This window comes from Amblyomma americanum, chromosome 4 (assembly GCF_052857255.1).
Source record: "Amblyomma americanum isolate KBUSLIRL-KWMA chromosome 4, ASM5285725v1, whole genome shotgun sequence".
Taxonomy (NCBI): Eukaryota; Metazoa; Arthropoda; class Arachnida; order Ixodida; family Ixodidae; genus Amblyomma; species Amblyomma americanum.
Genome location: NC_135500.1, coordinates 195,642,305 through 195,658,847, shown reverse-complemented (window position 1 = coordinate 195,658,847; position 16,543 = coordinate 195,642,305). Strand labels below are relative to the sequence as shown.

At 45.7% G+C, this 16,543-nt stretch overlaps 1 protein-coding gene across 1 annotated transcript in view; it reads right to left on the bottom strand.

Annotated features, from left to right (window-relative positions):
- Nucleotides 1-16,543, bottom strand: part of eIF5B (eukaryotic translation initiation factor 5B) — a 38,972-nt gene that overhangs the window by 16,440 nt on the left and 5,989 nt on the right. The window contains exons 5-10 of the mRNA XM_077662814.1: nucleotides 13,018-13,224; nucleotides 6,329-6,449; nucleotides 4,430-4,521; nucleotides 3,908-4,024; nucleotides 2,981-3,233; nucleotides 870-1,270 (exon numbers count right to left, since the gene is read on the bottom strand). Coding sequence (XP_077518940.1) covers nucleotides 870-1,270; nucleotides 2,981-3,233; nucleotides 3,908-4,024; nucleotides 4,430-4,521; nucleotides 6,329-6,449; nucleotides 13,018-13,224 — 1,191 coding nt within the window. The remainder of the gene's footprint in view (nucleotides 1-869; nucleotides 1,271-2,980; nucleotides 3,234-3,907; nucleotides 4,025-4,429; nucleotides 4,522-6,328; nucleotides 6,450-13,017; nucleotides 13,225-16,543) is intronic.

Here is a 16,543-nt window from a genome sequence, read left to right as displayed (position 1 = left end):
AAAAGTAAAGGGCCCAAGACGTTTGGTTCTAAATCGTTTAGCGGGGCTCCTGTAGCATACGTGGAGGTCCTATCTTTTGCAGAGGCGAGGACAAGAGTTCCTCCCATTTGCAGAAGATTTGGAGTGCTGGCGATGCATAACGAGATGCACAGAATCGCCCAGACCCACACCCACTTGGGTTCCATGAACTTTTAACAAAGGGTGCACGTCAGACCTGAGAGAATATTCAAGATTTTCAGAATATTATCAACAAAGCAAACAGACTTGTTTTTTAGTTTCTCTACTAAACAAACTGGAAATAACACTACTTATCCTAGAGAAAGTGGAAGCTTGGGCAAGTTGGCTGGCCATTAACGACACAGCGCTGTGTCGGTAACTACTTATCCTAAGTCTTGCCAGATGTCTCATGCAATTTTTTTGGAGCACATGCGCAAAAGCTAGCCCGACCTCATTTGTTAAATGCAAATCAACGACTGCAATCAAATCTTTGCCTCAGTGAAGACACCGTGCTTGCTGCATATTAAATTAATCCTTCTCCACCATGTGCACAGAATGCCACGAAATCTGGGAAAAGTCGAACACTACCTTTATAACCTTCACAATTTTAAAGCCTCAAACTGGCTTCATCAAGGGCTCCATTGTCAAGAGTTAAATGACAAGGACAACACACAAACAAAATGTGCACAACATAAGTGCACGGTTCTATCTGCTTTTCGAATGAATCTCAATGTCAAAAACACTGGTGCCTTGTTCCTTTCAAAGCCATTATAGTGCCTTTATTTTCACCATAGTTCTTATAGCCTTTTGTACCATCACACTTCACAAGCTCAGGTAAGTCATGCTTTAAATAACTGAAGAAAAGTGCTCACCTGTAGCCTAGCGATCACTTTTTCCTTTGAATGAGACTTGTCATCTTCACTATCACTGCTCTCATCATCTGACGACTCGTCTGACTCAGACTCATCGTCATCAGATTCGGATGAGGATGACTCCTCCTGCTTCTTCTTGGCTGGCTGAGCTTTCTTCGCTGGTTGTGGCTTCTTGGGAGCTTCTGTTTTCACTTGGACCTTGAAGTCACCCTTGACCTTTGCTTCTAGCACCTCTTCATCATCTTCCTCTTCAGATGATGTTTCATCCCAGGCATCCTTCACATCATCCTCCTCCTCCTCTGCTGGCGCTTCCACGGGTGACGTCTCCTTTTCTGGCTCAGTAGCTGCTTTGCTATCTGGTCCCAAGATCTCCAGCTGCACTTGGGGAACACTTTCGTCAGCTGGAAAAATCGAAAACACAGGAAAACACAGGGTGGGAATGATGAAAAAAAAAGGAAAAAAGAAATGAAGAAATCAGACTCAAGTGAGGAAGGCATAAAAAACTTAATCTGGGCAGTTGTATCCAGGCAACAGTCTGACCAGACCTTGTTCTACTACGTGGCTTCACCTTGTTATCCCAACCAGTTCCGTTCACAGTTAGGCAGTAAGTCTGCCATGAATGAACAGTGCACCACTGGCAGTTTGTTTTACAGTAAAACCCCGTTAATCAGAACATTAAGGGACCAGGAAAAATGTTCAGACTTACCCGAAGGCCGAATTATTGAATAAACACCAATAAACTGCCAAGAACTGTTCACATCATAGAAAATTTGTTTGCTGAAAAACCTGGGCGTTGTTTGTCGACATTTGAGATGAAAACTGAGTGGCAAGGACAATTTCTGCAGTTCAGTCAAATGCTTTACTGCATGCACAATGTTCAGAATGTCAAAGCAGAAATGCTCCGAAATGGCCTCCGCGGCCTCATTCAACGGGTGATGCGGTAGCAGTGGAAGCCTCATATGAGGAGGCTTTAATTGCAATTTTTGCTAACTTCCCGTTGATTCTTAACTAATTTTTTTAATACATAAAACAGGACAAAAGAATACAAACCACAACAAAACACACAATAGATTTTTTTGGAACAAATCTCGTTTTTTTTTTCACCCACACCTCCCCTTTTTGCACTGTGAAAAAGCCTGTAATGAGGATACAGTTTCGCCACACTAGAAGGATGGAAGAACCAAGCGGATGAAAGCAAGGGAAATGCGTCGGCACCAGAACAGCAAGACACAGTCTAAAAATAAAGGTCTAGTGATGCGCGAAGCATCAAAACAGCTTGCAGCTATGCTCGGCTGGTTGGCCAGTGTGCAGATGACAGCTGCATCGTCAGGGCTGGCACAAAGCTCTGAAAAGTGATTCATAACTAGGTGGCCAGATGATCTTGGCAATGGGGCCTTCAATCATCGTCTGCCATTGTAAGCATGTCAGAGATGCGTAGGCAACACTGCATGACGCAGTTCAGGTTTGAGGAGGACTGCATCCAAATTAACGAGCATCTGACACCACAGACTGACATAGGCACTGAGGGGGACCAAGACAGCAGTCTGATTTATCCTGATTTCCAAATTAGAGGGGCCAAATTAATGAGGTTCCACTTCACTTGACATATCCTCATTTCCTGTCTCACTCACTGGGTTCACTTTTGCACTGTTTGCCTTGCTTATTTGCAAACCAAATTGCATATTTTGTGCAAAAAGAAAGAAAAGAGAGCTGGCGTTAGTGCACTTAAAACTTACTGCCTTTTAGCCTCACATGAGTGCTGTCACGCTGCAATAGTACTAGGAAGCATGACCGGCAAGAAAAATTTTATTAGCATCGAAACACTGCAGGAGCACCTGCATTTCTCATGCCACGAAATACATTGAAAGGACTACTATTACTGTATTTACACGTATATAACATGACAAAAAATATAACTCTAGGGGGAAGTTTGAGAATATGAAAAAAATACACACATATTGAAAGGGGGTTTGTGCACAAACAAAACGGGATGGAATTCATGGTGGGCGACGCAAGAACGGCGGGCAATGCAAAAAGAAGCCAGTCCAACCGAAACGATCTCGTGCAGCACGGCGGTGCTTCGTCTTTCTCAGTCATATATATTGAGCTACCTTTCTTCTCCTCCTCTTCGGGCTTCTTGCGCTGGTTCCGGCGGCGGTCCATGGCACGCGTGGTCTTCTCCTTCTTCTCACCGATCTGAGGCACCTCAATGCCCTGCTCCTTGAGGGCCTTCAGGGTCGCCTCCATGCGCGCCCGTGCAGTCTTCTGGGCCTTGGTGAGCAGCCGGCCCTCAGCCTTGGCCCGCTCGCGCCGCTCCTTCTCCTTCTGCTTCTTGCGCTCCTTGCGCTCCTGCTCCTGCTTCAGCTGCACACAAAATATGCGCACACCGTCAACGCACCTCATGTCATCGCAACGTTCCACAGGAGTGCGGCTCCACTAACCACTAACACCTACACTTATTCCTCATGGCTGCAGGCGACATCTATCGGTTTCAATTAGCTCAACATTTTTACCGACACACTCATCATTACTACCCGAGGCATTTTGCTTTGGGTACCCAATTTGTTTGTTTTTTTCTTTGCAGCGAATCTCATTACCAGTGGACACTATGATAATGCAAAATCTAAAACAGCACTGAACAAAAGGCAAATTGAATAATGTCCCAGCTCCCAGTGAAGGCAGCAAGGAATGGTCAGATGGTTAGATTCAATTTCAAGCATATGCTCTGTGATTCCCAGCAAAGTAAATTATGTTCCATCACAACTTGTCGCTGCTCAGTCTTCAGCACAGTGCCAAAGAGACTGTGCAACTATCTCAACTACTTCATACTGTTCTGGCACTACTTCTATGTTGGAACAGGCAAGTCCTTTCTTTCAAGTGCATTTAAACTTACTACCTTTTAGTGTTATATGGGTGCTGTCATGCTGCAATAGTACTAGAAGCATGAGCGGCAAGAAAAATTTTATTACCACCGAAACGCTGCAGAAGCACCTATGCATCTCTCCATTGGACACAGACAGAATCAACTGGGGGCTCACCTTCTCCTCTCGCAACCTCTCAGCCTCTTCCTCGGCTTTTATCCTTTCCTCTTCCTCTTGTTTCCGTTTCTCCTCTTCTTCCTTGAGCTTCCTGAGGTGTTCTTGAATGGCTGCAATCTGAAAACAACCGGCAAAACTCACTGTCATCACTGCTTCCAGCAGTAGTATGGTGGCTCAAAGAAGACAGCAAAATGTTACACGGACTAACCAAGTGCACTTTTAGTGCCTAAACTGGAAGGGTGACATGAAAGACAACCCGATGCTCTTAACAATGTTGCAGTTTTTCCTCAACCAACTAAAACAAATGTAAGCACTAGAATTATGTAAAAATTACTACTTTTATGTGTGATTCTGGACAATTTTTTTCTTTCTTAATATCTTCTAAAAATAGGAACACACGACCGAACGCAAAGCTATGGCATTTATCCATTCACGGCTGCACCAGACGCAGAACCAGTAAACGAAAGCAATCAGCACAACGCCCATGAGATTCTCATTTGCCACGGGTCACCGCCCACTCACCTGCTTGGAACCTGGCTTTTTCACTTTCTTCTTGTCATCTTCATCCTTTTTCTTTTTCTTCTTTTTACCTTCCCCTCCTTCTTCATCGGCACCTGTTTTCAAGGAGTGCCATAGGTCTGCATTAAACACTTGAGCCTGCCTGCATGCATTAAGCATCCCTAATCAGCCACTGCCACCATATAACTTGATACTTCCATACTAAAGAACTACAGTTAACGAAAGAACTATGTACCCTTAAAATAGTACAAAACAAAACTGAGAAAAGTCGGCAATATTTTGCTGCATGTAGGTTTTTGTCAAATGCAGTTTTCACGGGAAGGCTCGAAAGCCCAGTGCAGAATGAAACCGAAACAAGAAACAAATGTAGGTAAAATCACCTTCAAATGCTCACAGTAAACACTCGTTACTGAAATCATAAGCTTCAAGAAACATTACGCAATCATGCTAATAATGTGACTTTGAAGGCAGCCATCAGTATCTCCCGCCAAGACTCGCATGATGCCACCATGCATTGGATGGGGGTGAGTGGGGTAGTCGAAAGCCTCTCCCTGCATGTCCCCTCTCTCGGCCTGCCCAGTAGTCATTGCCCTGGGAAACAGATTCTTCGTCTCACATCGCCGGTACTCTCCCCCTTCCCTGCTCCAGGACTGCAGCAGCTGCTAGCACCAAAATCACGCAAGAAACTGAGTGGTAGCAATGGGCATGCACTGCCGGTCTCGTGTCTGACATGTCCTCTTGTTTTGTGGTGCTTTTGAGCACAAACTGCTGTGGAGTCATTCAGTGCAATGTTACAAAAGCAAAAGCTGCGGAGTGTGCCGCAATTGCCACGTAGAGGTGCCGATGGTGCAAGAGCGCGGCACAGTGTGTCAACTACGTTAGTTCATTGCTAAGTTAGACATTCCTCTTACAGCAGTCAGTGTTTTACAGTCATAAAACCTCGGCAAGGTTCGGCCAAATTTCAAGCAATGCAGCACTCGCTAGGAGATAGCTGGCCAGCAAGTTCATTATATCAAGATCACCCGTCACAACACCTTCAGTACATGGAGTTCACAAATACACACACTTCAATAGGGTTGGTTGGCATTGGGGAATGGAGGAACTTCATAATAACCGCAGCAGTGGCCAAGTGGTTGAGCATCCGCCTCGCATGCGGGAGGTGCAGAGTTCGATCCCCAGTGCCGCCAGGTACCCATCGTTAATACAATGCATTCGAGCTTTACCCTGCCTGGTGCTCAGCTTATTTAGGGTGAAATGCTTGGGAAATGGGTCTTTGACCCCACCTTGAGAAGTCAAAAATACCTTGTGCCATGGCGCTCTTTGGCCACAGATGCCCTTGTTCCATAAGAATCCATAATTATCATCATCATAATATCGAGGAATGTGTTGGATGGAGGCTGCTTATATCCAGGTTTAACTGTACTATTATCTGTCCAGACCGAGGAAGACTTTAATGATGGCCACATAAAGAACCTAAAGATAGTGCCCCTTTGAGTAGCAACAGCAAAGGTCACAAGGAGTCCAGAAAAGCAAGGGCATAAGAACTACATACTGATAGGAAAGAATATGCCATCCACGCAAATATGACCCAAAATAGGGCTTGTATTAATACACACAAAAGAAAAACTCAGAAACACTACCCCAGTTTGTTTCGCTCGTTCACTTATGTGCTGGGTTTCTCGAATGAAACACTGCACTTCTGTGCAATAACAGCTGAAATGTGCACGCCCTGAACAGGCAACATTCATCCAGCCAAGAACATTACAAAGCTGCACTCAACAGCATTGCCATCTTAGGAAAATTTATTTGTGCTTTTCAAGACGGCAATGCATTGTGGGGTCTTATAAAGCCACAGCTTTGCTCTCTTATCATGCAAGGCTGTGCCACCAATGCCGTACTGACCTTCAGCACCTTCCGCAGGAGCAGCAGCAGTTTCCTCCCCATCAGCAGGCGCAGGCGTGGTCTCTTTGCTGGACACGGCGGCGACGGCTTCAGTTTCTTTTTTTGCAGCATCCTTCTTTTTCTGTGCAAGTTTAAAAAATAAAACAAAAACATTTGGCTGTAGAAACAAAAACATTTGGCTGTAGCTTTTGTAAGCAGATAACTGATAGCCCAATCAGTACAAATGGCTAACACATATGCAAAAACCTTGTCGTAAAATGTCAAGTGCAACCTGAAGAGCACCATAGCAATGAAGTAGCCATGCCTGGTTCAGGCTGTGCACCGTAAAGCAACAAGTCATAATTTAACGATGTTCAATGATATCCCCTTCACCACCAACAGAACCTGATACCTGCTGAGAAATTTAGGCTAAAAGCATGTTCAGAAATGCTCCTTCTGTTCTCACCAGGCCAGAAATGCTCCTACATACTTTACTCCTAACACCAGTCGGAGAAGAAAGTAAGCATCAGCCATCTGACTGCTACTATTCACCTGACGTCCGTGTGCAGTGGTCAACTAGAGCTGACCGAATGGGAAGTCATCGCTACCCGATATTTGTGTTTACTGCCGACTTCCATCTGCGTGGTCCTAAAATTTTCCAGTGGGCATCCTTTTGCGCTAGTTTGACTGTTTTCTCACCGTTAACGAGAATTTGGCGTGTCGTTGGCAGTCTTGCTGGTGGCTCTCGTCCGAGTAAACGTTTCGAGGCGCTTGCATTGCGCACGCAGAAACATCTCGTGTGCTTGGCAGAGGAATTTGCAGATGCATTTGTAAATTCCAGACCAGGAATTCATCCCTGCGCTCTGCCTGCTACGTCTCCGTCTGTTATGGACGCTCCGTTCACACTTCGAGAACTACAGACAGCGCTCCGCAGCCTGCGGCGTCGCTGTGCACCAGGTCCTGACGGCATTACCAATCAAATGTTACAGAACCTGCCTCTGGAACACCGGAAGATGCTCCTAACCTATCTCAATCGAGTGTGGGAGTCTGGTGACGTTCCCCCTTCATGGAAGGTGGCTTGTGTAGTCCCACTGCTGAAGGCCAGCAAAGAGATGACAGACGCGGCCTCGTATCGTCCTGTATCGCTGACGTTGTGTGTGGCTAAGCTCATGGAGCAGATGGCAAGTAAGCGTTTGTCTTGGTGGCTTGAGGATAGAAGGGCACTACCAACATGCATGACTGGACTCCGCACAGGTTTAAGCGCGCAAGATAGCGTCCTGGACTTGATAAGCCACATTGAACATCAGAGTGCTTTTGGACTTTCAACACTAGCTATTTTCCTAGACATATCAAAGGCTTATGATAACATCCTCCAGAGCTCAATACTGAATAGTCTGCAGGTCATAGGCGTACAGGGCTATCTTCTGAGATTCATTCACTCATTTCTCAGTGATCGTAAATTTCGAGTGTGGTTAGGCAGTACAATGAGCTCCGAAAGGGCGGTATCGCGAGGGGTACCTCAGGGTAGTGTCCTGTCCCCAACGCTCTTTAATGCTGTCATGGCTGGTCTTCCCGCAAAAGTGCAAAATCATTATAGGCATGTCCATATGTCGATATATGCAGACGACATTTGTCTTTGGTTAACCGGATATCATCACAAACGCTTAGCTCTGTTAGCACGACAGGCCGTGCTTTCAGTTAAAAGTTACCTTCAAGGTGTTGGGTTGACTCTCTCGGTGGAAAAATCTGGCTTCGTCCCGTTTCCAGGTAGGGGACGACGGTATGCGCGGCTGAGCATAGACCTTGATCAGTCTTGCCTTCGTCAGGTTAACCACATACGTTTTTTGGGCGTCACTATTGACTCACGTCTACAGTGGCGACGAGCTGTGGACTCGATTGTGGCTTCACTATCTTCGCGTCTCAATGTGCTTCGTAGAGTTGCTAGTGAGCAATGGGGAAACCATCCTGCTTCAATAATCAGGCTTCACGATGCCCTGGTGACAAGGCGCATAATGTACCAGCTCCCTTTAATTTCCCCCTCGGTATCCCAGCTGGAACGCCTTGAGGTTTTGCACAGAATGGGACTAAGGAGGGCTCTCGGCGTTCCGCAGGCTGCTCCAAGCAATGCAGTACTGTATGAGTCTCAATCGAAACCTCTTCGGCTAGCCGCTTCACAAAGACTTTTGCTGCAAATTGGCCGCCTCAGAGAGACTGTTGCCGGGAGAGCGCTTCTACAGCGCCTTCGAAAGAGATCTGAGTCCCGGGCGTACTTGGCTTTAAATACTCTTCGTTCTCTGGGTCTCGACCTTCGAGATCGACCTAAGACGTTGACCTTGGTCCTTTCCGAGCCTCGATTGTTCCTTGACAATTCCCCACGTTCACGCTAAGCGGAATTCTCCTTTAGCGGCAATGCGTTCACTCGTACTGGAACATCTTGAGACCAAATATGCCAGTCATCTTCAAATTTTTACAGACGGCTCTGTGGACAAGGTCAGAGGATCCAGTGCAGCTGCTTTTCATATTCCATCTTTGAAGTATGATTGGCCTGTTCGTTTTACTAAAGTCGTGTCCTCCACAATGGCCGAAAGCGTTGCCATTGAGGCAGCTCTAAAGAAGCTACGGTGTTGTACGCCTCAACCTACTGTCATAATTACGGATTCAAAACCTGCCCTTCAAAGGTTAGAGTACGGGTTCCCCACTGATGCCTTGAGTCTTAGCTCCCTACGTTTGGTGCAGAATCTACATAGCAAAGGCTTCTCTATACGTTTTCAATGGGTGCCCTCGCACATAGGTGTCTTAGGCAACGATATAGCAGACAACCTCGCCCATACAGCTCTCTCCGGGATTCCAGTACATGAAGTTCCTCATGAAGTCAAGCAAATGTTCAGAGATGTGGTGTTGTGCCACTTAAGTGTTCTTTGTGGAGCTCTCCTCATCAGCCATGTGTGACCAAGGGTCTCAAAAGGTACCAAGCCACTTTGCTGCAGCGCGTTCGCACGGATTCTGCTCGTACGCCGGCGTGGATGTATAAGACTGGCCTAGCGTTGTCACCATTGTGTTCAACGTGTGGTATGTGTGGTGACATAGAACATTACCTCTTGTGCTGTACTTTGTACAACGCGGAACGGGCTGAGTTATTCGGATCCCTCAAGAAGGCAGGAGTTCCTCACAGTTCTCTTCAGGACATTGTTTTCCCGCGCGGGAGCCAGTCGAGTAGAAGGGATGCTTCTCGCCTTCTTCTACTTTACCTGCAGGACACGGATTTGGCCTCCACATGGTGACCTCAGGAGTGTCTATTTGGGTTTTTGCGGACAGTGTTTTTGTGATTTCTATTTAAGTGTCGCTACGGTGGAGCAATTGCCGGCAGCAACTGCAAGGCTAATCCTACCGGTAGTTTACAACCACTCAACTCAACTCAACTGCTACTATGAATGAACGATCCTGACACTGGTGACAAAAAGTACGTTCACATCCAAAGTAATACCCTAGCCTGGCATTTATATCCCCTCCTGTCAGGTGTTAGTTGATTCAGGTTAAATTAGGCTGGGCTGAGCCTTTATAAAATGTGCCTGATATGTGATGCACAGTTTTAATTTTGCACCAGGCTTGCCTTCAATATGAGTGCGGTTTACTGCTGCAAGAAGAAGGCAACCCTCAGCAGCAACTACTCAACTTCAGAGACAATTTTCATTTGCAAGTGCAGCAAAAGCACACACAAGTGTCGTACCTCCAGCCCATTCAAGCTACTCAGATTCAGAGTTTTCTCCTCTATGGGCCACTGCTCACATACATGCTCTGGACAAGCCTGGCATATTTAGAACATTACTTTGTCAACATAACCCTAGAATTAAAGAAGTATGAGTCACAGCAGCAGTAAACAGCATTGGCAAAGTCTGCGTGATGGTGTAAACGGTACTTACATACAGCGTGTTCAAAATTAGATTTTACTGATTTTTTTAAAAATGTGAAATGCCTTACGCTAATGCCGCTTTTGCATGTTGGTAATGCGGCCAGGCGGACACAAATTGGAGTAATAATTGTCCCCGTAATTTCAGTACTTGACTAAAATTCATTAACTAACTTTTTATTGGCTGAAGTTAGCGTGCATGTTTATATTGGTAACTTGAAGGCGGTTGCTTTTGAGGGCTATTCCATTTTGTACAATTTTATTAATGCGCCTGTGTCTAAAATTTCGTCCCAGTTTGTGTAATTACGCATGCCAGGCGGCGGCTTTCAGCGTGAAGCACCTCCCTCGTATGACGCAGCTGTTGAGTATGGCACTCTGTCTTGCAAGAGCGGACAGCGAGCGACATCCCATCTTTCTACCGGCTGCAGATGCGATCGCTTAATGAAATGGCTCTCCCTTAACGCCGACTCAACAGTGGTTCATCGGTTTCGATCACCAAGAAGGAAAACTCTGGTCCAGAACGAAAAGTCATCCGCGCCGCCACTCGCTCTTGTAAGGCAGAGTGCCATACGCAACAGCTGCGTCACGTGAGGGAGGTGCTTTATGCCGAGAGCCGCTCTCTCGCATGCGTAATTAGACAAACTGGGATGAAATTTTAGACGTGCGCATCTCAGGACACAGGAGCGTTACTAAAATTGTACAAAATAGAATAGCCCTCAAAAGCAACTGCCTCCAAGTTCTCAATACAAACATGCACGCTAACTTCAGCCAATAAAAAGTTAATTAGTGAATTTTAGTTAATTACTGAATTTACGGGGACAATTATTAGTACCCCAATTTCTGTCCGCCTGGCTGCATTACCAACATGCAAAAGCGGCATTAGCGTACGGCGTTTCACATTTTCTTTAGAAATCAGTAAAGTAATTTTGAACACGCTGTATAACTAGATATAACCTGATAGGACTGTTACCTCTATTAAGCGACAGGCATCAGTCATAGTCATGTTACTACCCATCCGATGGCATAATCCAAAGGAACCAAAACACCTTAGATGCTCAAGAAAACAATTCAGATTCAATTTCAACCTTGAAAAGAATTGTCCAAGTGTGCCGAAGTGATCACGATCACAATGAAAGCATGCCTTGCACAAGACCATGGTCAATGCATTAATGGTTTTAAACGAAAATAGCAGTTGTACATATGTCTTCAAAGTTGCCCATGCATTAAAGATGCAGGAGACCCTCGATAAGCCCAATTAAAATTGTGCGGCATTAAATTAAGAAGAACCTTTTTCATGCATCAGCTTTAATAGGGCAGAAATTCAAATTAAGTGCATTTGAACAAACATGATTCATCTCTCTCTCTCTCTCTCTGTGTGCATGTGTGTGCACGTGCACGTGCATGTGTGGGCGTGTGTGCGTGCGCGCATGCGCATAAACTAAACCTGGGTGTAATGAACGTACATGCAACATGCTGCACTCTAGTGCTATCAGCACCTTTTTTGTGGAAAATGCAGCAAACTGAACAGCTTTTCCTTTTGCAGTTTCACATGAAAAGGCACTGCAGTAACTGACATTCAAAAGCAGTGTGAAGCAACAAGATGTAGCTAAGAAGACATGGGAAAAGCAGTGGGCTTCCATCGCCATGCACGGACTGAGCGGGGACGGCAAAGAGTGCCGGCGATGCAAGGAGACAACAGAGTCTGTTTCCTAGGGAACAACGGCTGAGAAGACAGAGAGGGGACATGTGGGAAGAGGCCAGTGCCTCTGAATCTCCGCATCCCCCCAATTCCTGCCACGCCATGCACAGCAGCGTTGTGTGAACTGAGGCTGAGATGATGGTGGTTGCTGCAGCAGTTGCATTCAGCATGACCAAGAAATGTTTCTCAGTTTTCTAGACTTCGAGCAACTTTTGCTTTTTGTGAACGCTTGCCAGGTGATTTCATCATCATCAGCCTGACTACACCCACTGCAAGACAAGGGCCTCTCCCATATCTCTAAAATTAACCATCCTGTGCCAACCGTGGCCACCTTATCCGTGCAAACATATTAATCTCAAACGCCCACTTAACTTTCTGCTGCACCCTGCTATGCTTGCCTTCTCTTCGAATCTGTCCCGTTACCCTTTAAGACTATCGATTATCTTGTCTTTGCATTACATGCCCTGCCTGCCCAAGCCCATTTTTTTCTTTTTGATTTCGGCTAGGATGTCATTTTCCTGCCTTTGTTCCCTGACCTACTGAGCTCTTTTCCTGTCTCTTAACAATACACCTACCATTTTCTTTTCCATAGCTCATTGCACTGCCCTCAGTTTAAGTTGAGGTAGTAGGAGTACCACTACGATACAGCATTTTACTTTTCTCTTGAGGAATATTTGTAAACTGCCATTCATGATCTGTGCGTACGTGGCAAAAGCACTCCACTCCATTCTTATTCTAGTTATTTCACGCTCCTGGTCTGCATCTTGGTTCCGTTTCTGCATTGTCTGTTTCAGTCTTCACATGAAATATGTATGCAACACAAACTTGTAAGCAACGAAAAATTGCACACATACTTTTCTCAATCTTGCTGTGCCCAAGTTGAACTGTAGTCCACTAGTGAACACAGAAAATGATATTGCTAGAAATTTCTGCATGTTTGGAAAATTAATCTTGGATTCCAATTTAAAACAGTCAACAAAAAGAAACCCAACAGAAGATTTCACTGAAAACACACAAGCACATAACATGCATACAGAGGCATCGTGTCTAATTAACGACCTCCACTTGTTGCCTTCACTAGACCAGAAAAATGTGTCTAGGCACCTTTTTGGACTTCTTGGTCTCGGCAGCTGCACCAGCAGGGGGAGCAGGTGCAGTCCCATCATCCTTAGGCTCCTCAACTGCCTCTGCAAGCTCGTCTTGAGCAGCAGCAGCAGCAGCAGCAGCAGCAGCAGCAGCAGCAGCAGCAGCAGCAGCCTGCTTCTCCTTTTTCTTCTTCTTTTTACCAGCAGCAGCTTCCTTGGCCTCAGCCTACAAAACACATAATAAAAAGGAAATGGCTGGCAGTTTAGCATTCATTGCTAAGCATGAAATATTGTAAATGAAAAAATTGGTTTTTGGGGAACAGAAATGGCGCAGTATCTGTCTCACATCTCCACCAACACCTGAACCACACCCTAAGGGAAGGGATAAAGGAGGGAGTGCAAGAAGAAAGGAAGGAAGAGGTGCCTTAGTGGAGGGCTTCTGAATAATTTCAACCACCTGGGGATCCTTAACCTGCACTAACATCACAGGGCCCCTTTGCAATTTCCCCTCCATTGAAACCCTGCCACCACTGTCCAGTTCCCTTCAACCCAGGTGCTCCAGATCAGTAGCGGAGGAGCGCCCTAACCACTGAGTCTATGCAGTGGGTCCAAATATTGTGTGAAAGCACTGTCTTCTGCAGGTGGACACCACCACCATGTACCTCAAAGTTTGACTGAGGTGTCCACTGACCTAGGGAGCCAGTTATGGGCCTTTCCTCAAAATCAAGGGAGTCTAAACTTTCCTCCAGTTTTGGGAAAAGGAAAGGCATATAACTGCCTCAATTTGTAGGTGGACACCACTACCTACTCACAGCCCCTTCTGCAGGTGGACACCACCACCATGTACCTCAAAGTTTGACTGAGGTGTCCACTGACCTAGGGAGCCAGTTATGGGCCTTTCCTCAAAATCAAGGGAGTCTAAACTTTCCTCCAGTTTTGGGAAAAGGAAAGGCATATAACTGCCTCAATTTGTAGGTGGACACCACTACCTACTCACTCACAGCCCCTTCTGCAGGTGGACACCACCACCATGTACCTCAAAGTTTGGCTGAGGTGTCCACTGACCTAGGGAGCCAGTTATGGGCCTTTCCTCAAAATCAAGGGAGTCTAAACTTTCCTCCAGTTTTGGGAAAAGGAAAGGCATATAACTGCCTCAATTTGTAGGTGGACACCACTACCTACTCACAGCACAACTGAGGTGTCTACTGCTACTTAGAGACCACACACAGACACATACCACTGCTACTTAGACTTCAGACACAGACACATACCACTGAAACCTTGGAAGTGGGGCTGAAAATGCTTCTCTCTAAAATATGTTTCCTGGCACACCACACCACAAATGTAAGTCAAAACTCCCTATAGTGAACACGAAATGTTGTCAGAAGCGCATGCAACAGCGAACAAGAACAATTTATCATTTAGGGGTTGCAATGCAAGCAACCACTTTTAAGAGCAAGGAGAGACCTTTTCCAAACCTTTAGCTTTACCTTGAAGGTCTGCACGCGACAATTCCGGAGGCCGTGAAAAACAGAGCGCCAAACACCAGTTCTGTTGGCTTCTCTGCAAAGCACAGCTGACACTAAGTGGCAGCAGACCACGTAGCATCTCCGGTTGCATCCCCGCATTGCAGCAATGCCATATGGATATTGGTACACCAGATCGCAATTTTTCATTGTATTCACCACCTCTATTATAGCTGGAGTGGACAACCACACAGAAGAATGGTTAATGCAAGGCTACAACCAGAGGCTACAACTGTTTCTATCACTGCTTCCAAGGCACTGCCATCAGGTGCCAGAGATGCGAACCAGTACGTACGTTTGCCGCACCACCAACAGCCATTTGCGTAGTGCAAGCCAGTTGCACTACGCAGGTAGCTGGTGGTTGCGGGCACGGCTCGGCACAGGAAAGCTCGATATATCCATTCTACATCGAACCGTGTTTGTATATGAAGAAAAAATTGCAAATGCTCATTAAAAATATTTTTGAAAAGTTTGATATCTCCAATAATTAGGCATATCCATGTTCGATGTATTGAGGCTCAACTGCAACAGGGATCCCTAGCATCTTTAGACAGTTGAGTGCAAATATGCTCCACAGCTGACTATCAGCATACAAAAAGCATGTCGGCTATTGTGTACATAAAACCAGACAATAAATTACAATAGTTTCAGTAGACAGGGACTGGGGCAAAGCTACTTTGAAGCTATAGTAGATACTTGTGCAAAAAGTATGACTTACAAATAACAGAACAGTACTTGCTTAACTTGGTTACAACAACTCAACTGACTATTGCTTTGTAATTCAAAACTATCAACACCTGCACTGGCCAGCAAAGCATTTTTCACTTGTTTGCATGCAAAGATGCAAGCTGCAGCCCTCTTGCCTTCCAAAAACACCTTGAAGCTTGTTTTGCTTTTCCCACTGAGCCTTTTCGGCTAGTCACAAGATGCCATAAAAGGGCACCGAACTAAAATATGAAAATAATGAAAAAGCACCACATTCTTAAAATGCTACTGCCCTATTATATAATCATTCTGGTTGTTTTTGAATGGCTGGCTGTATATCTGACATTTTGTGAGCAGTTGATGGTCCACACTCGGTGCGCTCTGAGCTATGAGCCGGCGGAAACATCACACCTCTCCTCAGCAGTGCCACTGAAAAATTCCCTCCCAGTTCAAGACTCCTTGTCACCTGCCATGCTTTCGAGCGCAAAGTAGAAGTGAGAGTGACAGCATGAACTGAGGTGATGACTCCCGACTATGATGAGCGACCACCTGACCGAGCGTGCATGATAAAAGTGCAAGCTTATGATCTATCCGGACAATGCTGGCAATCCGCCACAGTCCCCTCTCATGGTGCCGAAGAAACTGGGACCGGCAACGCCGAATTGCTGAATTTTATGCTGAACCTTGGTGACTCCGAAAGATCAAAGAGTACTTTAGGTGTGGTATCGTATGTGGAAGCCAGATATAAATGCGGTTTTTGTGGCCAGGCGAAACACCACAAGCTCACTCTGCCCAAAACAAGGCAACGCTCATTCCTCTGGCAGACGCGACATGGCACTGCCTGTACAGTCTCTACAAAACATTGCTCTTTTAGTATGCTATCGCTGCAGGCAGTGGTGATTTCAGATTTAATTTTGACCGAATCAGCCAATTAGTCACCCAAAGTATACAACCACGAGATGCAGGCAGAGAATATTGCTTTCCTGTGGCCCGCCTGCTTTCATGTGATCTGTGTTGGCAATAGCTTGCGACAGGCAAGGTTGACGTCACATCCCACATTGTCGGAGCTTTCACAGGCGGCCGTCAGGTGCAGTGGTTTGTGAAAGTTCATTAAAACTATTGCTAAAAATTAAAATAATTACTTTCCACTCATCTGTTTAAAAAGTGTGCTGCTTTGGTTGCTCTCAGAGCCACAGCTATTATTTGGGCTAGACATCTCAGCAGCAAATGTTTTGTTCATTGTCCCTTTATTTAATGCAACATATAAGAGGAGAAGCCACACTCCCTCAAAAACCATATCCACACCGGCTTAAA